The following is a 21,831-nucleotide window of genomic DNA, read 5'->3' on the forward strand; positions in this document are numbered from 1 at the left end:
TATATTATTATAATTATCTGTTGAGCATCTGGATCGTCCACCGTAAATATTTCTCAATTTATCTTAATAATCGATGAAAACTTATGTGTAGATTAGACCAATCTCTCTGTATCACTCACCATAAATATTTCTTGATTTATCTTAATAATCGATGAAAAACTTATGTGGAGGCCAAATTGGTCGCTCTAGATTCGATATTACTTGACTAATTAATTAGTTTTAAAAATATTATATTATTATAATTATGCCATATTTAATTTATTATATTATATGTGTCTCTCCTTTCTATTTTTTGAACTGAAAATTACTTATTTTCAGTTTCCTTTTAGCTTATGGTCATCTTCTTCTATATAATATTTTAATTTTCAGCTAATAAAGAATAACAGTGCTGATAAATGAACAAATTGACAAAATTTAAAAGTACAATCAATGTTTAGTACAACAACAGTTCGGATGAGGTCCATGCCAATTATGTTATGTGATTTTCTCTATTTAAATATCTAATAAAGTGATTTTTTTAAAGAGAAAATTCAAATTGTGTCCCAATCATGATCTTTTTCTCAAGTTACTCTCAGTTCTACCAGTTCCACCAGAAATTGATAATGCAAACAGCATGGATGATATCACGCATACATTCAATGCTAGATAGGAAGATTGTGGTCTCCACGGGTGTCAGTTAATTTAAGGATAGCAAATTTAATATAATAAGATTGAGATTAGATTTTGACGGACATATGTCCTTGAAAAAAATATCTTTCATCTTCTAATCATTTAACAATCGACTATAGACTAATTCTATAATTTATCTTTTTTTATATAACCTATAAGACAAATTGTGAGGGACAGATGTGAGATGCACAATCACCTTTTGTTATAATAAATAGGAAAATAATGACCCTATAGGTACTAGTACTTGGTACTTATATGAATATTTACTTTAATAGCTCTAAGATCAATTTTCAATTGATATAAAATATTTCATTAAATGTCTAACCTCCGGGTATAAAAGATGACTAGAGTAAAATACTCCTGATTTATTTACATGTATTTTATCATAAGACGTTGAATCCAAGTCCCCATGAGCGCGACCAAATTTAAAAATTCTATAATTTGTTTTAAAAATAATAATAATAATAATAATAATAATAATAATAATAATAAAAGAAAAAAATACAAGAATTCTCATATAACGAAAATAAAAGGAGAGGAATGGAAATAGGAGAATTATTAATCATTACAGGTGGTCATCACGTGGAAGTGTACCTTTATGTCAGATTCGTCCATCTTGCTGACTCAGCGGATCCCACGCCACCCTTTCTCACAATTATTCGTCCAATCATATCTTAGATTCTGTCACGCTATGTCTACTCTTCATACCCGTAAATACATTGATGCAATATATATATATATATATATATATATATATATATATATATATATATATATATATAACTATTCATTGGTGGTAAAAAAGATATGATGAATATGTTCGTCCCTAGTGTTTTCATCAATTTATTTCAGGATTAATACGAAGAAGATAAATCATGGGTGACTATTAACCTTTGGAATAGTGACTAGTACATAAGGAAAGTATTTACCTCAACTTTGTCGAAATTCGAACCTCAGACCTCATTGGTGGTAACACCTCATATGCTAACCACTAGACCCATCCGAAGGGACATATATATAACTATTCATGTGGCAAAAAAAAGACGATTCGCTCGCCCCTAGCACCCCCACCAATCCGTCCCTAGGCCAACACGAAGGAGGTAAATCACAGGTGACTACTAATCATTAGTGCAAATGGCTAAGACATGAGGAAGATTATGCTCGATCATGCCGAATTTCGACCCCAAAATCTCATATGATAATATCTCATATCTTAACCATCGCACCCCCCTTTTATATATATATATATATATATTCATGATCCATTAGGTAGAATTTATATATACAATTTGATTAGATTATCTAGTTGACTTTAATAGCCATCCAATCAGTTTCTGGGAAATATATGTAAAGTCGAACAATGTAAAATATATTTAATTTGAAAAATAAAATACGACACTAGAAATAGTTCACGGCATAGATGAATTTCTGAAAGACAGTTCTTTACCTTCATGAGCACACTGATAGGCATTTATTATTTGATGGACGAACATGTATTGAAACGACGCCATGAATGAATTCATTAGACCTCCAAATCAAAATTACCAGAGATTTGCTAGCAAAGCTGCTTTGTCTCGAGCTGTTCACAATTGTAAAACGGGAAGAAGAAGAACGTCAAGTAATTGAATGCATGGTGTAACCCAACGATAAGACCAGCAAGGACTCATTGAAAATGACAATTCGTGGGTAAGAGATTTGGCATCAATACGGGCATCAAATCTGTCGAAATATTGAATTGCAACAGTGTGTTTGATTGATGTAACTAAACAACTGGTCAGAGTCGATTCAGTATGTGCACAAACTTTGAGGTCATTTCCCACATGATTGATATCTTGTAAGTTTGTAGATATACAACTTTTTTTTTTTTTTCTTCTGGCTATTATCGATGAAGACAAGATTAGCAATATCTGAGGTTGACAGGAGAGTAAATTGTGTTGCAAACCCAGGGAGAGAAAACCAAGTATAAATTTGTTTTAACCTCCCTTTCAATGATAAATCAACTCTCCTTTTGGAGTGATACAGGAAGAAGCTTAATTATCAATAGCATGTTCTTCATAATCCTACAAGTTTACCAAAATAAGAAGCAGCTTTATTGAAACAAGTCGATATTGCATAGGCCTCTATTGAAAATAAGCAATTCCTATGATCTGATCATTTTGATTCCGATGCTGAGTATGCAATCGTCACAATGTCATCAATTTAAGGATAAACAGGATTCAGAACACTATTGTATATGCAGGGGAGGGAAAGTACAGCATGGAATGCATGCATGTGTTTATCAAGCTTAGTGGGAGACATTCTTCCTAGAGATAAAGAAAATACATTGAAGAGAAACCTTTGATAAAGAAGAATCACGAGTGCATACACTTACAATTTGATAGGCATCTGAAGACTTTCTTTCACACACTGTGATTGTCACATGCAGGAGCGCAGCTTTTACACACTAGTAAGACCATTTGAATCCGTAGGCATGTTTGCATATAGAAGAGTGTAGAACAGTTCGACCTCTGGCAGGTTTTGAATGACCTGCACAAATTTGTTGCGACGGGGTTCATCAAGTAGAGGCAAGCTTAATCGTGTGATTTGCGGCAATAGTTTGGCTAAGGGAACTCCCACGGAACTTGTCCCAGGAACTTGGACGCTAATGTCGTTGACCAAAACCTCGACCACCTTTTTCAGAGATATATCCACGATTTTCCCAAAGTCTTGGCTGCAGAGAGTAATACAAAGACACAATCAGAAGCACGAATGCATAATTCAATAACCATAATTTCACTTTACCACATGAAAAACATGTCAAACGCTTGCTTGGTTTTCCAAAACATAAAAAAAGGGGAAAAAACAGGTGTATCAAAATGTTATGTATTTGCTCCTTACGACAACAGGCACATATATTAATAAGAATGCACACATGGGATGGGAAAGGTAAGCAAATTAACAAAAAATAGAATATCTAACGTTCACTATCCTCATTCAGTCTTTCTCAGTAGCTACACAAGTAATGAATTCACTTTCTTTTATAGAGAACTAGAACAAATGAGATCAGAAATCATTAGTTTCGTATTCTGCAAAGTCCTTATAAAGAAAGTTGTTAGAAAAAAAATATAAAAATGGGTCTATCAGAAGAAATGACAAATTCAAACCTTTGAAACTGTTAATGAAATAAGCTCCAAAATGTTGAGAAATGAATACAAAATTAGAATCAATTAAGTTTTGTGGAAAGAGAAAAAGAAAGTGTCCTCGTACTCAGAATGGAATAAAAATGTTGCTGGTCCTACCAATTTAGACAAAGATAGTACAAGAATTCTTAAGCAATCCAAGATCCATTTTGCAGAAAGAAAAATTATTTTCAAGCGCAATATTCAAGTGATTACAGATAATAGAATCATGGCATTCTTACAACTATACAAGTCTAGAGCCAAAAAAAAAAAAAAAAGCAAGACCCAACATCATGGTAGAATAAATCTAGGCTTATCATGTATAAAAGTCAATTTGAGAATCTTGTGTCTAGAAAAAAGAATCTTGAGAAGTCTCAAATGCCCACGTTAAAACTATGAATGACAATATTAGCGCATGCCACAACTTGGAAAATGAACTCAGTTAGAAGCCAGAACACCTACCAGAAAATTAACAGAAAGACAGTTCAAAGTATTATATAATATAAACTACTAGTAAACTTGACTGCATTGATTACTTGAGCAACAAAAGGTCTTTCAAGATCATAGAAAGATCAAGTTCGCATTTCCCGCATCCAGCATGCTCTTTTTGAAATATATATGCAACATGTATATGTATATTACAAATATTTGCATACCTGGACAGCACAGAACGGGTCTCAAACAATAGCTGGTCCAGTTTGGTGGCATCCATAAAAAGAGAAGCATCTTCAAATCCATTGGCAGACATGGCTATCTGTTGCTTGTAGCAGCTAACATTTTCAGGCACCAGATAAGTTATCCAATAATTTAATGAGCCAATGTTCATGAACATATCCAGAATTTGGATCATTATTTCACACAATTGCGCCATGCTAATAGTCTCCTTAAGCTGCTTGCTGACCATGATGCACCATGACAAAAACACATAAGCATTATTAGCTAAAAACTCTTGTATTGTTTGTTTCTGAGCATTCTTAATATTCTTAGCAAATATGCAAATCAGTTATATTATACTATAGTGCTTCTCAGGCCTGAAGTCATATACCACACAGGAATGCATTGATTTTAGTGCAAAATGGTGTTGCATTAGACTAGGGGTGAGCAAAAATTCGGTTAAACAAACCAAACTGACCGAACCGACCGAATTTTAAAATTTGGTTCGATTTATTTGGAATTTCAGGATTTTTTCTTAAAAAATCAGTTAATTCGGTTCGGGGTTCGGTTTTAAAATTCTTTATTCGGTTAAACCAAATAGACCGAATAAACTGAATTTTTGGACCGAATCAAATTTTTAGTCCGAAACTGAATTTTGTTAAACCGAACCGAATTTTTAGACCCTAATTAGAAAAATTCAGTTAATCCAATTTTCGACCGAAGTCACCGATATTTTATGGGTTCGGTTAGTTCTGGAAAAAAACTGGCTAGGTTCAGTTCAGTTAATTCAGTTCGATTTTAACCGAATACTCACCCCTATATTAGACTATTTGTTCGCATCACATTGCATAGATGCATTGATGATAATTAATTGAACAGAAACAAACATAAAATTTTAACTGTCATTTCATACACAAATTAGTGGCAGTCAAGCAGCATTAACTCCTTACTCTTTGAGAACTTCCATAGCTGCATTCTGCATGTTCATAATTAGTGAATTGATCCCATAAGTTGCTAGGTAATCTGCGGTAGCAAGAAAGGCCTGTCGCCCATGACTTTTAAATGAATCAACCTCATCCTGTAATAAAGAAGAGTGAAAGAAAGCATTCAAATAATGTATATGTTGTTTTACAGTATCTTCACCCTCAATGAAATGATTTTGTACACAATATTCAACATTTTCTAAAGAAATATGTATAATTCAATTAGGGAGATTTGACAAAGAGAAATGCAATTTCATCTCTGTATTTGTAAGCTGATGGTAAAGTAGTCTACTTTGTTTTCTTTTTCATACCTCATCGCCACACAAGGAGCTCTTCTTAGCGAGAACTTGATACTTGGATTACCCAAAAAAAAAAATCAGATTCTGACAACCAGACACCCAATTCTTCTTAGAGAGCTGAGCAATAAGCGACTCTTTCCCTCTATGAGTATAGGCAACAAGCAGCCCTTAAACCCTTTTCCCTACATCTTCCTCATCTTCTGTGAGCCCTCTTGCACTGAGTGAGCAACTCCATCCTCCTCTACAATTGAGCAGGCCAACGACATATTCCCATCCAATGCTGGTGAATTCCTTGGGGCCCTGCACTCCATAACCAGGTACTATGTCTTCCAGCAAAAATAGCTGTAAACCCTTGCAAGGCAAAACCCCTTGTTTCTTTTCACTTGAGGAGGCATACCCCACTGCGCTTCTCCTCCAACAAGTAGCAAGACCCCCGACTGTTACAGCACTAACTTGTTTGTGATTTCAAGCGAGGTAGAGAAGTCCATCCCCCTGTCATGCTTTTGTATCCTTGTTTGCCTTGTCCCATCCAAATTGCTAATGGGAAGTAGCTGGGAGGCATCAACAGCAAGCAGAAGTAAAGGTCTTGGTGATACCATTCCTTCAGTTTGAGATAGGATCCTCTCCTTAGCATATGGTTTTTTTCTGAGTTAGGGAATCAAACAAAGTGCGAGGCACGAAAGCATCCTCTTAGACGAGGACGAGGGATGGTCATGGAAGGCATTTATCACTTAATCATGCTGATATGATTGCTAGCCAGAGCAATCAGAGATGGTATGTGTATGATGCATTGGACAAATGTGTTGTGGTGAGGATGATAAGTATCTTGTACCCATTTGGGGGGGGGGGGGGGGGGGGGGGGTTTTTATACAAAAATTTAAGGCCAGACCTCGTGGTCACACCCAAAACCCAATTAACAACTTAAGGTTTAACCTTGAGTTTAGGGGATCTACAAGCACTTGGTTAAATTCTAACTGGGAAACCCCTTAAGCTTTTATTTTCCTTGCTTGACTATCTGCCTCATTATATTAGATTATTTGTTCATAGTATGCCTGCCTAATATATCATGCATTACTTACATGCTTGGAGTTAATTGAAGATGCATACTTGGATCATCTGGAACATACATGACGGAGATTCTCCCACTGTGTATGCTAGCATGTTAATTAATTACTATGAATGCTTAGAATAATTTGGGATAGAGTATAACTGATAATATTGGAAGGTGTGCACTTGCTAATAAGATACCAATATCATGGTGAGAGTTAGTGCATAAATACTGGGCGATGACATAATTGGGACTTGTGGCAATTAGATATTGTTGACACCTAACTATGATCACATGTGTCTTTATAAGATATTTGGGACCCATGATGGTTTTGTATTGCCAACAAGTGATTATGTATGTCATTATGTAAGACCATGGGGCCTGAAGGTTAGGTGACACCTAACTATAATGTGGGTTGTGAATGTTAAGCCTACCAGCTTCAGTGAGATTCCACAGAGTCCTGGCCTTGTACCAAAGCGATTTCATTGAATTGAAACGGGAGTCTTACCCCATTGTATTGAGTATGAGGTGTTCGCATGAGCATACACATTGTAGCTCTTGCATCTTTGAGTTAAGACTGAAAATAGAATTGTTCTTTAAATGTACCTTTCTTACTTGTTTATTTTGTTGTTTATTATTTTACTGGCAATTCCATTTTTATACACACCTTGTTTCTTATCAACCAAAGTCTTTTTTAGTTTTTTTTTTATAATTATAGTACTTGTTGCATTTTACCTTATTGTCTTAAGGCTTTTTTGCATAGTTGAAATCTTTAATATATTTCCTTTACAATAAATTGTTCATTATTGTATTTGTGTGTGTGATGCTCATGCACTTAGGGTTTGACATTACCAATGATATGGCAAGAGAAGATTTAGTTGTAAGTAGTTGGATTCATAACTTGTTACTGTTGTTGTGTTATGCAAAGCAGTGAGCAAAAAAATCATAAATAGATGAAAAGCAGTAACCCAATAAAAGGCAATAATGCAAAATTTACCTACTCATGGCTATTTATACATTATTTTGAATTTTTACAGTGTTATACAAAAGAAGTAAATTCAATAGGCAACTTTGTAGATATTAATATTTAATGTCTTACCTTAGTAACTCCACATGTTCATCTAAACAATCTCCCATGCAACATTAACTTTTTATATGCGTCGCTTTAAAAGAGTCCAATACTCTAATTTATAAAGAATGGCAAAATTGTTCCACAACGTCATAACCTTTTCTTATAGCCTAATGGATCAATGACAATCAAACAAACTTCTAAAAGTTCCTCCAAGTGTCTTAGTTTCATCCATCCACTCTTTATATCTAATCAATGATCTCTTCATCAATATTCTTTTTATACTGAATACAAGGATTCCATGTCCATTCATCTAAAATATTTACCTTGATTTTTTCCCTTATCAATAAAAATTATATTTCATATATTCAACTTTTAACTAACTTAAAACATTTACTTTATAATTTGTTTTCCTTCACAATTCGCATTTAGAATTTAACCAATATACACTCCTATCAATTGACATAATATCATATGTAAATTATGTGAGAGAACCTGAGTTAGGTTATTTGATAAACAATTCAATAAACAAAGATCACTAAGGAAAAACAATGTCATAATAATTAATAATACAAACGTACAAGCTATAATGTTCCACACATCTGAATAAGTAAGATCTAGTAATACATCATACAAGCTTCTGCAAATTGTACAAGCTTCTGAGATTATACTTACCAAAGGCTGAGAATCCTCAAAGTCACGGGCAATATCTAGATACAGTTGCCTCCCTAATATGTTAACTTGAACTCTGACATATAAGCAGAGCAAAGTCATTGACCACAAAGAAGCAGCTGCCCTTGTGAAACCTGGAAGGAAATTTAAAAAAAAACAAATAATTGCTTGGTGAAATACGACCATCTTTCTTTGGAGACAAAGCTCCAACAAATAACATAAGCAGGGATTGTCAACATTGTCATGATTGGTCAGACACATTTTTGCAAAAAGAAACTGCGGCATACTTAGAATTTTAAGCCTTTCCCAGAGCTCGAGCTTCTCCTTGAGAGGAAGTGCGCTTGACTGTCCCTTCCCATGAATAAGCTTGTCTGTCAGGGGTGAGAGGTCCAAATTCTCAGACACACTAGACTGCAGGCAGTGCATCGCATATGGTAGTGTGGTCGTGTCAGAAATCCTCTGGATGTTCTCAAAATGCACTTGCAATCTGCCCACACAGACGATAACAACGTTAAGCAATCAACGAAGCAGAAATAGTAGAAATCCGTAATAAGGGAGGAGAAAAGGGAGTTAATTTACTGATTCTTAATAAGTTCATCGACTTGTCGAGCGCCTTCGAGCTGCTGCTCGGAATCAGAAAATCTCCTGGCCTGACTCTCATAGAGCTTGTAGAGGAAATATCCACCACCGGCAATACCGAGAGAAACCAGAATCTTCCTTCTATGCCTGCTCCAAAAGCCCCTGAATCCAGTCGACCATAAAAAACGAATCTTCAGCAGAAATTTCTCCACCAAAAATCAAGAAACGCTACAATACTGCGAAGGCAGAAGATAACACCTTAAGGAAAGCATGGCATAGTCGATGGGTTATAGAGGACTCCTCGAGCCGGCAGCGAGAGGGGGATCAGAGCACGGATCAACGGGACATTGCGGCAACCGAGGGAAGAACGGCGACGAATTCGATATCCCAGACCAGATGATTCCTCTGCATGCAAAATCCCTAACCTAACCTCACGATCGTCGTTCGCTTTCGGGCTTCCCAACCGATGAGAAGCCCATTTATGCGCTTAAATAACATACTGATTAATTTCCTTAAATAATTTTAAATAGTCTAATATTTATTACATTATAACTGATTAAATCATTATTTAAATACGTTAATTTATATCATCTATACACATTTAAAAATATTTTTCAAATTAAGTCTTATTCATAGTCATTCAAATTCATGGACAGAAGGAATGTAGTATCATTTATGTCTGTTCAAATTCTCTTTCCCCAAATTTCTCTATCTTGTGTCCCACTCATTGTCCCAATCTATCACCGACGATCTCCGACCACCGTCCTGATCAACACTATAACCCTTGGAGAAGGTGAATTCAATGAAATCGCTATCGGCATGATGACGTCGAAATCTGACCGGATCTGAGCAAAGGCTTAAATCGACAGCAAAGGAAAATTTATTCAAACCCGGCCAAATTCCGACGCCGATCGTGTCGATGTCAACCCCCTTTGATTCACCTTCCCCAAAAATTATAATATTAATCAAGATGATGATCGGAGACTACCTACGGTGAACTGGAGCGACAAATGAGACACAAGGACAGGTGATATTGGGGACAGAAAATTTAAACTACATTTATGTGCCTTTTTCTTTTTTTTTCTTTCTTTCTTTCTTTCAAAGTAATCTAAACTTAAGCAAGTCGATTCATTCTCAAAGTGATAAGAGTGACCGAAAGGAAGAAATTCATACGGACAGTGAAGGAACCATGAACTGAGCAAGACGATTAGGCATAATTTACAATTCGACTAGTCATCCAAGGAGGCTATACGAAGGCATGTCTTCTATCCTAAGTACATCATCCATCAAAAGCTCCCTCTCGAGCGCAGCTCGAGTCGACTTCAGAACCTCCTAAGAACACATATGCACATCTTGAAGATGTAGGAATCAAGCAAAAAACAGGTGAGAAATGAAATTGTAGTAGACATGCTATACTAACATTGAATTCCATGTAGGAAGCATTTCGTTCTAGCCACTGCTTGTCCATCAACATGAATGCTACACAGTAGAGCAAGTCGAAAGCCCACTCATCCTCTGCCATGGCAAAAACATATGTAACGAGACATGTACGTATCAGAGATTGTGCTCAGTTTACATATGTAACGAGACATGTACGTATCAGAGATTGTGCTCAGTTTACGCGAAAGGCTCACCAGACAGCATTTGGACGAAGACCGCTCTGGCGAATGTCCTCGTCTTTGCTGTATACATACAATCTTAAAACTCGTCAGAACTCTAATACTGAATGAGTATAACTTAAGGCATTCTAAACTTATCCATAACTTTGCAAGGAACAAGTCTATGATACAAGTATATAGAGAAGCAACTTTGGTGAGAATAAACCTTTCTATCATTCGAGGTATGGTTCCAGAAGAACCATGGCTCACTTCATCCTAAGATTTGCACATGCAATGTAACCGAGCATGCTGAATTATTTGCCATGATATCTAACAGAAAAATCTAGTTCCTGGTTTATGCATGTTTTTTTTGCCATGTTCTACTCTTGTTTGTTCTTTTAGTTAAATCGCTATTGATTGTTAAAAAGAAACGCTTACAGGATTGAAGATCTAGCATTTGTATTATCATGAAAGTGATATTGACACCAGCCACCGCAAAAGGATACTCCCATGTAGATCGATTTCCAAACTGCTTGTTTAGCAACCTCTGGAAGGAATTCTAAAGATAAAGAAAGTCAAGATAATTTTCTCTTGGAGTAAAATTATTTTAAGAAAAAAAAACAAAGATAATCTGATCTTACAGAGAATGTTTTCGCAAAGAATAGAAGATTCTCCAATGAAATAAACCCGGCACCCCTACTTACCATGAAAAACTGTGGATTAGGAGACTCGGTTGGTAGAGAATGGAGCAAAAATAATTATAATGGTAAATTTACCTAAAGTCAGTGGACGGATCCTTCCCCTGCCAGCCCATCTCCTTCCACTGGTCGGATACAAGGCCACTGAGCTCTTTATCAGGGTACGTCGCATACCAAAGAGCCCTGAGAGCTTCCTGCCAGGACATGGTAAGTTTCAATATTTCCAAAACAGAGGAGAGGCGCCATTTATTGTTTCACTCAATTCTTCCAATTATTAGCTTTCCTTCAAAATCAGTCTTCGTATTTCTCTGGTAACTCTTTACTCAGTAAAGAACACTCAAATGAAAAAAAATTTACATCGGCATTCACAGATGGATTTTTTTTAAAAAAAAAAACTGTGTTATCTTTAATTAACTCAACTGTTCATGTTTAACATTGATTATTCCATAATGACATGGAGAAGTGAATATTACCTGATGTTCACATCTTGAACCATCAAAATAAACATTCACGCGATGCTTCAATCTTTGAAGTCTCTTTTCCTAAAATCAATCAAACAATTCCATTTACGAAAAAGAATAACTTAAGGTGAAGAAAAAGGAACGTCAATTCCAAGCTCTAATGACAGACTATACAGAAACACAGCAAACTTGAACAAAGATAAAGAATTAAGATGTAAAGCCAAATCAAACTTCATATAGCAAGCTTCAATATCACATTGTGATTTGCTTTTTTACCTGCAAAGGAGTGAGATTCATGCAAATGCGCTCATAAGTTCCTTTGCGTTTCATACAAACGCAAGATAATCCTTTCCCGATCCATCTTGGTGAACCACACGTCTGATCACCTGTGCAAAACCAATAATACAAACATCAAAGATAAGGAAACCTCAAACCACAATATGAAAACATCAACTTTAAATATGCCAAACCTCAAACCACAATATCAATAACTTGTACTAGCTCAAAATGCTACACTATTAGCTTATGACTGAGGATTGACCCATTAACTTGCACTAGCTCAAAATGATAAAGCCCAAATAGATAGTAGTAGCTTACCTTTCTGAGCTTATAAATCTTATCGGCTGACCTACAACTCGCAATGCACGACTAAAATAGAATATACTACAGCTTCTCCCCAACTCAAGGATTGGAGTCTACATTAAGAAATAAATTGCAACTCAGAAATTGTTACATGAGCCTAGACTTACCAAAAAATGAAAATGAAAGCATAAAATGATTGAATTGATTCCAAGTAGCAAGTTAGAAGGTTCGTTGGGTATGGACCTAAATTTGCCCAAAATTATAAATAAAGGCATAGAATGACTGAAGATATTCTAAAGAGTATAATAGAGGGTTCATACGTGGAATTTGGATAGTTTGAGCCCATGTAACAATTTTACTGAAGTTGCTACATAGACCTAAATTTGCTGAAAATTACAAAATAGGTTATAAAACATCTCATTTGGTTCCAAAAAGCACAATAGAGGTTTTATCAGTGAAATTTAGACAGTCAATGTAGCAATTTTGGCAAATTTGCTACTACACAGACCTATGAAGGCATAGAATGACTAACTAGATTCTAAGGAGTAGAACAGAGGGGTCATTTATAGAATTACGATCATTTGGGTTCATGTAGCACTTTTCTTTTGGAAAAAGTGCTACATTGATCTAAAATTGCAAATGAAGGGATAGAATGCCCAAACAAATTCTTAAGTAGAGTCGGCTACATTGATCTAAAATTGCAAATGAAGGGATAGAATGCCCAAACAAATTCTTAAGTAGAGTCGGCTAGTAAACAGAGAGTTTATCTTTGGAATATGGTCAGTTTTGGCAAATTGGTTCATGAATGGCAGACACTCAACACAAAATACAAAAAATCAAAGAAAGAAATGAAGACAGAGAAACATGAAGTGAGGTTAAACAGTGTTTGTAGGGAGATGAAACTAAAACTAGGCAGCATAAAAGTATTCTTTAGGCAAGATTTATATGAGTTATTCAGTAAAAAAACAAAGGATGCCTTATAATATTTACCTTACAAAAACATTTACTAAACCAAAAAAAGGTACTAGTGAATAATTTTTTAGGCAAGGTTACGAGGCTAGAGACTTGCAAGGACGCGAAGACTTGCAAGAAACATGGCAAAGTTTTGGTGCAAGTACAAGCACTAGGTGGTTACTTGTGGTACGATGCTACATACCTACCCAATTTAACAGGGAAACCAAGGCTCACAGGAAGGAATCATGTGAGATCTACATCAGTATGTAAGACAATCCACAGCGATTAGGGATATTTCTCCCAAGTATTTGTGGTTCCCACTTCCACATCACTCTTCAAATATCCTACTATTCAAATATTCCAAATCTCACAATAAAATATCTCATTAATCAAATATTTATGGGTCTCACCCATCAAATATCCACTCTCAAATATCCCCAATTCCGCAATCAAATATCTCACCAATCAAATATTTATGGGTCCCATGAGCATTTTATTAACTTACATTTAATTTTAAGAAGACATACAAATTTAAGAAAAATACTACTTCATATGAATATAAATATTTTACAAATTTGAAATTGAAATACAGAAGTACAACCCATATTATATTAATAAAACACATAACAATAAACCATATAAATTACAAACTACAATTAATAAAATAAACAGGGAGCAGATAAAATAAAACATGAAAATTAACTACATGTTCAATTTTTTCTTCAGCTGCTCACATATCGCTAGATGATTTTGAAATTATTCATCTGTTATGCCTAGTGTGTTCATTATGAGGAGTTGATGTGCTTGGATGATTTGATTTACTTTCTTATTGTTATTATACTCTTCCAAATGTGGCATTGACTGTTGCACAACCTAATTCAATTCATCAATTAGGCTTACTCTTTCTTTGCCTTTCCTCTTTGTTGCTTTCTGTCCCATTGGACTAGATCGAACTTCTCTATCACCTAGATCAACAGTTGTATTAGGATTAGAAGAGTCAGTATGTGCACCTGATGATTCTGATGTTCTTACTTTCTTTGTAGCACGTTGCTCTGAGGATTGAGGAGCATACATCGGACTATCTTTCACGATTCTCCACACATGTTCATATTGGAAAGTAATTTTAAAAGTACTCTTGTATTCTTCATGAGCTCGCACCATCAAATCCTCGTCACTCCATCCGCTTGATCGATCATTATACCATTTATTATAGATTCCATTATATCAATTCACGATTTTTTTCAACGAAGCCCAATGAGATTTTGCTTTCTCCGCAGTTCTCTTTTTAGCTCCCTTATCTCGATTGGTATTGTAGTATGTCACCACCCGTTTCCAAAAAGACTCAGTCTCCGTTGCAAGGAATTTATCATCTGCTACGATCCATACTGTTCACTTGCTATAATCTTTATCCGATTCATTGCCCATCTCTGGAGCTTTATTGAGAATAATATCGTCGGGCCTTATTCATATAAGAATGGAGGAAATTGTGAATCGAGGATTGCATAAGGTATTTCTATACTTTTATCACTATCTGTTGCATCAACACTAGTTCTTCTCGATTCATTTGATTGAATCTCCAATGATTAAAGCGGATTAATTCCATGAGTTGGGACTTGCATGAAATATTGACTACTCTGCCAATATTCTAGAGGATATGTATAATACGAATCTCGAGAATCGTCACTCAAAGAATTTGGATAACTTTGAAAATTATGATAATATGGTGATAAGTATGGAAAAGGTTGAAAATTTGGTGAGTGTTGAGTGGGAAATGGAAATTGAGGATTGAGAAAATTAGGACGAACTCGAGAACTTTATTCACTAGAATTTTCATTGATATTTGGAGAGTTAAACAAATTCCTAAAATAATGACCAGAATTTTTATCCATTTCTCTCTAAATTTTTGGTATGCAATAAGTATAGAATTGATGAAAATAGATGAAAGGAACGATGTATATATAGGAGGAAAGCGAGCATTGATTAACCTTCAACTTTGATTTTTTTTCTAACGTTCTGTTTTAATTTTTTTTATTTTTTCTAAAAATGTGTAAAACATTAATAAAATTAAAAATAAATAAATAAATATGATAGTCAACCTTTTGGTGGGCCCACAAAAGAATTTGTGTCCGATAATTTCTAATCACTCCATAAATATCCCTTCCAATGGAAGTATTCAAGAGGGGATGTTTGAAGAGATGCTCTAAGGTGCTGTCCGTGGCATGGACTAGTCAGTAGTCATCTCGCAGATCAGTCGAATTCGGGAAGGAAACTTTTTAGGGTATACTTTCAGTGTTTAATTTTCGCATGGTTGCTAAAGTAGCAAAGACAAAGAGTAACTCCCGAATTGTACTTCAAAGTTACAAAGAGGCATAGCGTAAACTTCGAGACAGCAGACAAATGCCCCTCACATGCCATCCAAGTCGCAGTAACAGAGCTTTACGAGCTTAGTTCTTTCCTAGGCCTAATCCAACTGCTAGGGCACGTGAAACTTGTCACAAGATGACAAGAAGTAATTTTGGCCAGCAACCTAAATAACTTCATAAAACGACCTGTGGATCGCCCAGACAAGTGTATGAAATATTATCATAGTAAAATCTGATGTTCAAATTTTGGTATAGCTGAAGTCAATACCTTCCTTATGTACTTTTCTTATGTGCTAATTATTATTTCAAATACGAGTATTCATTAGTAATTCACCTTTTTCTCGTGTTGATACTAAACCAAATTGGCGGGGCACTAGCGCTGGGGGAGGGTAGTCGTCTTGCCACCTTGATAAAATGGTCAAGAATTTTATCTTGCTCAAGAATGCGCAATATTGTTTTTTGTTTACAGTTCAAAATTACAATATGCGCAATACAGCAGCAAGCAGATCGCTGAGGACAAACCCTAGAAAACGCGCGATTGAAAAGTAGCATTTTGCGGCCGTAAAGGAGCTTCGATCTCCGATTGTCCATACCATACAATGTACAGAGCTTGCGACGGAATCAAGCATCGAGAAAACCGATGATCAAAAGAAACACTCCAAAGAACCTTAAAAAAAACACACATCCACTTTTTTTCTGAAGAAAGAGAAGAGTATGGACGAGGATGACCTACCGACATTAGCGGCGGAAGCGCTGTGAGCGCACCTGAAGATGGAGTGCGGCGGCAGCGAACCGATGGCCATGCAACCACCGTGGCTCCTCTCGACCCCCATGTCTCCCTCTCGCTAGCAACCCCGGAGTGATCTGGCGCGGAGATGGTCGAGGAGGAAGAAGTAAATACCCAAAAAGAGGAGCAGGCGGGAGCGAACGAAGGCCGCCCTCTGTGTCTGCGTCGGATCGGATTCGTCGTCTCGTAGTCTGCTTCCAGAACTTTCTTTCTATACCGACAAATACATCGACCCCGTGCGCAGCACGTGCCTCTACCGAAGTGAGCCGATGGAGCTACAGCTTCGTACAGTGACACAGGATTGGATCAAATGAATGGTGGTCCGATTAAAATCATGTATGTTTCTGAAAGACGTTCGGCAGTGGATTAAGAATCATTTCGATTTGTTCTTGCGTGCTCGATTGGTGGGGATGGAGATCCTTTTGTATCGGTGCTCGCGCTGTTGCACATGCACTGCACAGGTAAGTAGTCAAAAAGAGGCTTTAGATCCTTCATGTTTTCTGACTCTGCCGAGAAGAAGACGACGACCAACTAGTTAACTACCAGACAACAAGAGCCATGTGGAGTGCCGCAGTGTCTGCGAATCTAAAACACAATCTTTAGCCTGAGCACACTCTCCGAAACAGACAACAACCAAGTTACTACGCAGATTAACAGACACAAGTTATTTGATTAAAGTAGGAGAAACTGAACTGAACTGAACTACGAAGAGTTGGTGTTCGGATTCGAAGGCCTCAGATTGGTGATGCGATGGCGCATTGCTGCTCCGATCCGTTGCAATTGGAGTGGAGGCGATGGGACAAGGCGGTGGAGGTGATGAGGCGGCGGGGCGCTGCTGCAGCGCGGATTGACGGTGGCTTCTGCGGAGAAGGGATGTGAGTTTTCAGCTACAGAATGTGCTCGTGAAGTCAATTCGAGAGGGCAGAATTTCTTGTCCGTAATTCTTGACGTTGAATTGTAAACATAATTTTATATTATATATATATATATATATATATATATGTGTGTTTTTTTTAATATAGTCTAATAGTAAAATTATTAAAATGTGTTTGATTTAATTTATCATATATAATTATAATTATATAATTATCAAGTAATCATATAATTAAAATTAAAAAAATAAAATATAGTCAAATATTGTCTTATTCAATAGGTAATATAACAAAAATTTATTTATTTTAACGTTTTAATGAATAATCTAATTTAATATTTTACTATATTATCTTGAGTTACAAAACTAATAATAATAATATTATTATTATTATTTTAAAAAAATTCATATTTTTCTTTATTTTTATATATTTTATTATTTTTTCCCTTCTTTATATTTTATTTTTTTTGACGTTGTTTATTTTTTTAAGTTTTTTTTTTTTACTTTTTTTCCTATTTTTTAGGTTTTCCTTTTTATTTTTAATATTTTTTACCTTTTCGTATGTTTTTTTTTATGTTTTAAATATTTTTATGTTTTTTATTATTTTTACCTTTTTTTATGTTTTTTCTATTTTCCTATTTTTTCCAATTTTTATTTTTTTTTTACTTATTTTCTAATTTTACGTTTTTAAAATTTATTTTTTTATTTTTTTCTTTACGTTTTTTTTTGTCACATTTTAAAAGCGTTACTAATCTAATTAAAGAAAATTATTAATAAATTTTAAAATTATTTGCAATGTAAAAAAAACAAATAGTGAGATAATTCAATAATTTAAAATTAGTATGAAATCGGAACCAAAATCTCTCTAAAGATTTGTTTACTTGAATAAAAATAAGTAAAAATAAAATGTTTCCTTTATTTTTATATATATCTTTTTTAATTGAAAAATTATTCCATATGTGTTTTTCAATATCTCTCTTAAGAAAAATAATTTTCCTTTTATTAATTATGATTTTTTTTTTACTTATATGGACAATTTCGCTATTTTGCAAAAAAAAAAAAAATCCTCCTTTATTTCCTTATATTTTTAAATGTTACCATATTATTATGTTGAAACAGGAATATTTTTTTCTGTAAAAACTGGAGGATATCTTTATTGTTGTAAAATCTACAAAAGAAAGGGGGTGAACTGAAAGTTTCCTACCACTTTATAAGGAAAATAAACTATATCATCTTCTACCTCAACTACTCCGCAGAGAGAGATGGCTTCAATCGCCATCGGCGATGTCCTCCCGGACGGAGAATTGGCTTGGTTCGATGAGAGTGACCAATTGCATATGATCCCCGTACACTGGCTTGCCGCCGGCAAGAAGGTCGTCCTCTTCGGAGTCCCTGGAGCTTTTACACCCAATTGCAGGTAAACTTCTCTCACTCTTCTTCTCTCCTTGAGCCGCCCAAATCGATGTCATTAATCCCCTTTGTCTCACTCTTTCTTCCGCAAGAATATTATTTTCCCGCCCTTTTGGATCGCTCACCTTCGAGTTCTGATTGAAACCCCTAATTTTTTCTAGATTTTTTCGAATTTTGCGATCAGATCGATCACAAACGTCGTTAATGCTACTTTTATATCGCACTTTTTAAAAGTTTTATGCGAGTCCCTTTTTCTCTCTATATGGCAATGATCTGCTTTTCTGCCTTTTCGGATCGCACATTTGGGTGTTCTACCTGAATAATACCCAAACTTTTCAAGTTTTTTTTCCCAAATCTCATTACCATATCGTTCACGGACAAGGAAAGATCCTTTGAGATCAATAACATTGCTACGTGTCGAACTCCTTTCCTTTTCGTTTTATGCGAATGAAAAACTTCGTTTGGTGTTTTTGAATCTACTCGTCGGATCATTGAAAATAATGTCGGCTAATCAAGATCTCGCACTAGCACTAGCACTTGCGTTTACAACGCTTGATTCTTAATTATGCTTAATCTCCTTTTTGTCCTGTTCATTGGTGCTTCCTCATTGGTTATGAGATGATTTTACCCCCTTTTGGCTTTCGCAGTATGATACATGCCCCTGGTTTCATTGAAAGTGCAGAGGAACTCAAATCCAAAGGTGTTGACGAGATCCTCCTCATCAGCGGTAATTTCCCCCTCTTTTATGTGTGTTTTTGTTCTTCAATCGGCCTTCGACTTCTAAAAATCTTCTTATTTGAGTTTTTTTTTCAATTTTTAATTTATCAATTTCAGTATCTTTTTGGCTTGTATTCCCAGATGTGTAACTATTGAAAAAACATTACAAACTATGAATTCTTGCCTTGGATGATAAATTTAAAACCAAAACAACAAATTTTTTATATTTAATATTTGGAACTGTAAAACAATAAATTCTTGCTATATTTAGAAAACTATAGTAAAATTCATGAACTCATGTATCTCTTGTTATGCAGTTAATGATCCATTTGTGATGAGGGCATGGGCTAAGTGGTATCCTGAGAACAGACATGTGAAATTCCTAGCTGATGGTTCTGGCACTTACACTCACGCCCTTGGGTTGCCATTGGACCTCTCTGATTTGGGTCTAGGCGTTCGATCACGAAGATTTGCTCTCCTCGTCGACGACCTTGTGGTGAGAGTTGCGAACATTGAAGAAGGACGAGAAGTCACTATATCTAGTGCAGAAGAGATCCTGAAGGTCCTTTAGGAATCATTATATTTATTTGTTAGGTTGTTAGTTATGTTAATTTGCCTTTAGGCTAGCTACTAGTTAAGTAACATGCAACTATTTGATTGAATAAATTATCAGTTTTTAGAATAATTATTTGGTGTCATCAAATGACACTATTCGAATTATAAATAATAAAGTTATTAATTTATTCCAATAATATTGTTTATCAATATTTAAAGAGCAGTTCATCTATTGACTTGGTAATTTTATCCTTCAAAAATCAAGATATTCGTTATAATATTTATAATTATTATAATATAATATTATTAAGATAATCAAAATTGAGTTATTTATATGGTAGCAGAATAAAATATTATTTTAATGATAAATAAAAAAATCTTTTTATTTTTTTACCCTTAAAAATCTTGATAAAAAAATATAAAATTCCTTTCTTTATCTTCTAAAACGCAAAAAATCATTAGTATTATGGTCATAATTTATTTCTTGATTTTGTTTTTAATTCCCTTGTTTTCGAGACATTACAATTTAGAGGGATTTTTAAAAAGGGTATAATTTTCAAAGCGTGAAACAAAATATCATGTCAATATTTATATTTATAAATCTCTTTTTAAGAATCTAATCATTCCATTTTGAAGTCCCTCCGTCCGTCGCTGCACGGCTTCGTTGCAAAGCGACTTCCTCATTTCTTCCTTCTCCGTGGAAATCTGCACTCCACCATCTCGATTCCCCCTCAAAGCTCGTTTCTTTCCCCGCTTCCTCTTCCTCCACTCGTCGCCCCCCTTCACACCCACCGTCGTCAACGCCTTCTCCGATCTCTCTTCCAGTGCCACAGCTCATGGAACCCACACCGAGCATCGAACACTTGACAGAGAACCTCCGACCCAGAAGAAGATTCTTGTGGAGCATGCAATCCCTAAACCTAGGAAGGGTAATTTGTGGTCGAGAGGTGAAAAGGCGGAACCTTTGGCGAGAAGAGTGAGTGAAAATGGAGTCGACAGGTGGATGAAGGAGGACGGCAAGATATCCGAGGCTAGGGTTTCTGGAAAGGAGATGAAATTAAGCTGGATTCCTGTGGGATATTGTTCCAATTCTATCTGCGCAGCCAGAACAAAGATCATCTCCCAATAAATCAACAAAGAAAGGTAATATCTTTCCCATTTCTATTCCAAAGAAATCCATCAAAGGAGCACAAATCAGTACACGAGTGATGGAATCACTCAATTGCTAGGAATAAAGTAGAGTGGGAGTGAAAAGAGAACATATTCGATGACAAGAGGAACAACACAGAACCTTTGGGTGGGAGAACTGCTGAAGAGTGGCAAGGAGGCCCTCGAGCTGCTTCATCTTCATCTCGAAGCGGATCAAAGGAACCCTAACGCACCCAAATGCGATGCGACAATTTGTCAAAGCCGCTAAAACGTTATATCACAATACAACGTTAGATTGCGGAAAAACGGAATCGGTGTTAATGGCATATATCAGTGTTCAGGGACGATATATTTCCAAAATAACTTGACTATATATATTACTATTTCTTATTTAATAATGCGTTGAATAATATATGAATAATCATCGGTAAAAGTGTCGTTAATTCTAACTAAAGAAAATTATTAATAAATTTTAAAATTATTTTAAGTAAAAAAATATATCAACTTAATTTAATTTGGGATATTAAGATAATTCAATAATTTAAAATTAGTATG

At 35.3% G+C, this 21,831-nt stretch overlaps 3 protein-coding genes across 5 annotated transcripts; 1 reads left to right on the forward strand and 2 right to left on the reverse strand.

Moving 5' to 3' along the window:
- Positions 1 to 1,993: 1,993 nt before the first annotated feature.
- LOC121970195 (peroxisome biogenesis protein 3-1-like) lies at positions 1,994 to 9,733 on the reverse strand. 2 transcript variants are annotated; one of them, XR_006108868.1, is made up of 8 exons: positions 9,390 to 9,733; positions 9,132 to 9,293; positions 8,840 to 9,039; positions 8,556 to 8,686; positions 5,432 to 5,559; positions 4,484 to 4,723; positions 3,041 to 3,379; positions 1,994 to 2,248 (listed from the first exon to the last, which is right to left on the reverse strand). XR_006108868.1 is itself a non-coding variant. In XM_042520738.1 (7 exons), the coding sequence occupies exons 1-7, from the start codon at positions 9,401 to 9,403 to the stop codon at positions 3,106 to 3,108; spliced, it is 1,149 nt and encodes a 382-aa protein (XP_042376672.1). In that variant the 5' UTR covers positions 9,404 to 9,733; the 3' UTR covers positions 2,793 to 3,105. The 2 variants fall into 2 exon arrangements, 1 of the variants encoding a protein (XP_042376672.1); XM_042520738.1 differs by lacking the exon at positions 1,994 to 2,248 and having other exon boundaries at positions 2,793 to 3,379.
- Positions 9,734 to 10,235: 502 nt separating this feature from the next.
- On the reverse strand, positions 10,236 to 16,947 carry LOC121970196 (ELMO domain-containing protein A-like). Of its 2 annotated transcripts, XM_042520740.1 has the most exons (10): positions 16,521 to 16,947; positions 12,486 to 12,583; positions 12,165 to 12,274; positions 11,901 to 11,969; positions 11,506 to 11,621; positions 11,371 to 11,425; positions 11,168 to 11,288; positions 10,766 to 10,813; positions 10,552 to 10,646; positions 10,236 to 10,463 (listed from the first exon to the last, which is right to left on the reverse strand). In XM_042520740.1, the coding sequence occupies exons 3-10, from the start codon at positions 12,216 to 12,218 to the stop codon at positions 10,365 to 10,367; spliced, it is 657 nt and encodes a 218-aa protein (XP_042376674.1). In that variant the 5' UTR covers positions 12,219 to 12,274; positions 12,486 to 12,583; positions 16,521 to 16,947; the 3' UTR covers positions 10,236 to 10,364. The 2 variants fall into 2 exon arrangements, with proteins under 2 accessions (XP_042376674.1, XP_042376673.1); XM_042520739.1 differs by lacking the exon at positions 12,486 to 12,583 and having other exon boundaries at positions 16,521 to 16,784.
- A 1,760-nt stretch (positions 16,948 to 18,707) lies between these two features.
- Positions 18,708 to 20,143, forward strand: LOC121973452 (peroxiredoxin-2B-like). The gene is made up of 3 exons (XM_042524878.1): positions 18,708 to 18,862; positions 19,503 to 19,582; positions 19,890 to 20,143. Exons 1-3 carry the CDS (start codon positions 18,708 to 18,710, stop codon positions 20,141 to 20,143), a joined length of 489 nt encoding a protein of 162 aa, XP_042380812.1.
- Positions 20,144 to 21,831: the final 1,688 nt, after the last annotated feature.

This window comes from Zingiber officinale, chromosome 4A (genome assembly GCF_018446385.1).
Source record: "Zingiber officinale cultivar Zhangliang chromosome 4A, Zo_v1.1, whole genome shotgun sequence".
Lineage (NCBI taxonomy): Eukaryota > Viridiplantae > Streptophyta > Magnoliopsida > Zingiberales > Zingiberaceae > Zingiber > Zingiber officinale.

What these genes read in the sequence shown, in the direction of transcription:
- LOC121973452 (XM_042524878.1), top strand. Translation starts at nt 18,708, where the DNA reads ATGGCTTCAATCGCCATCGGCGATGTCCTCCCGGACGGAGAATTGGCT. An exon ending in GCTTTTACACCCAATTGCAG is followed by an intron (nt 18,863 to 19,502) that starts GTAAACTTCTCT and finishes TGGCTTTCGCAG; the next exon opens with TATGATACATGCCCCTGGTT. An exon ending in CGAGATCCTCCTCATCAGCG is followed by an intron (nt 19,583 to 19,889) that starts GTAATTTCCCCC and finishes CTTGTTATGCAG; the next exon opens with TTAATGATCCATTTGTGATG.
- LOC121970196 (XM_042520739.1), bottom strand. Translation starts at nt 16,620, where the DNA reads ATGGGGGTCGAGAGGAGCCACGGTGGTTGCATGGCCATCGGTTCGCTG. An exon ending in TCTTTGCGAAAACATTCTCT is followed by an intron (nt 11,289 to 11,370) that starts GTAAGATCAGAT and finishes CTTTATCTTTAG; the next exon opens with AATTCCTTCCAGAGGTTGCT. An exon ending in AATGCTAGATCTTCAATCCT is followed by an intron (nt 10,814 to 11,167) that starts GTAAGCGTTTCT and finishes GTATGTATACAG; the next exon opens with CAAAGACGAGGACATTCGCC.
- LOC121970195 (XM_042520738.1), bottom strand. An exon ending in GATGAACTTATTAAGAATCA is followed by an intron (nt 9,040 to 9,131) that starts GTAAATTAACTC and finishes CTGTGTGGGCAG; the next exon opens with ATTGCAAGTGCATTTTGAGA. An exon ending in TTGAGGATTCTCAGCCTTTG is followed by an intron (nt 5,560 to 8,555) that starts GTAAGTATAATC and finishes TCTTTATTACAG; the next exon opens with GATGAGGTTGATTCATTTAA.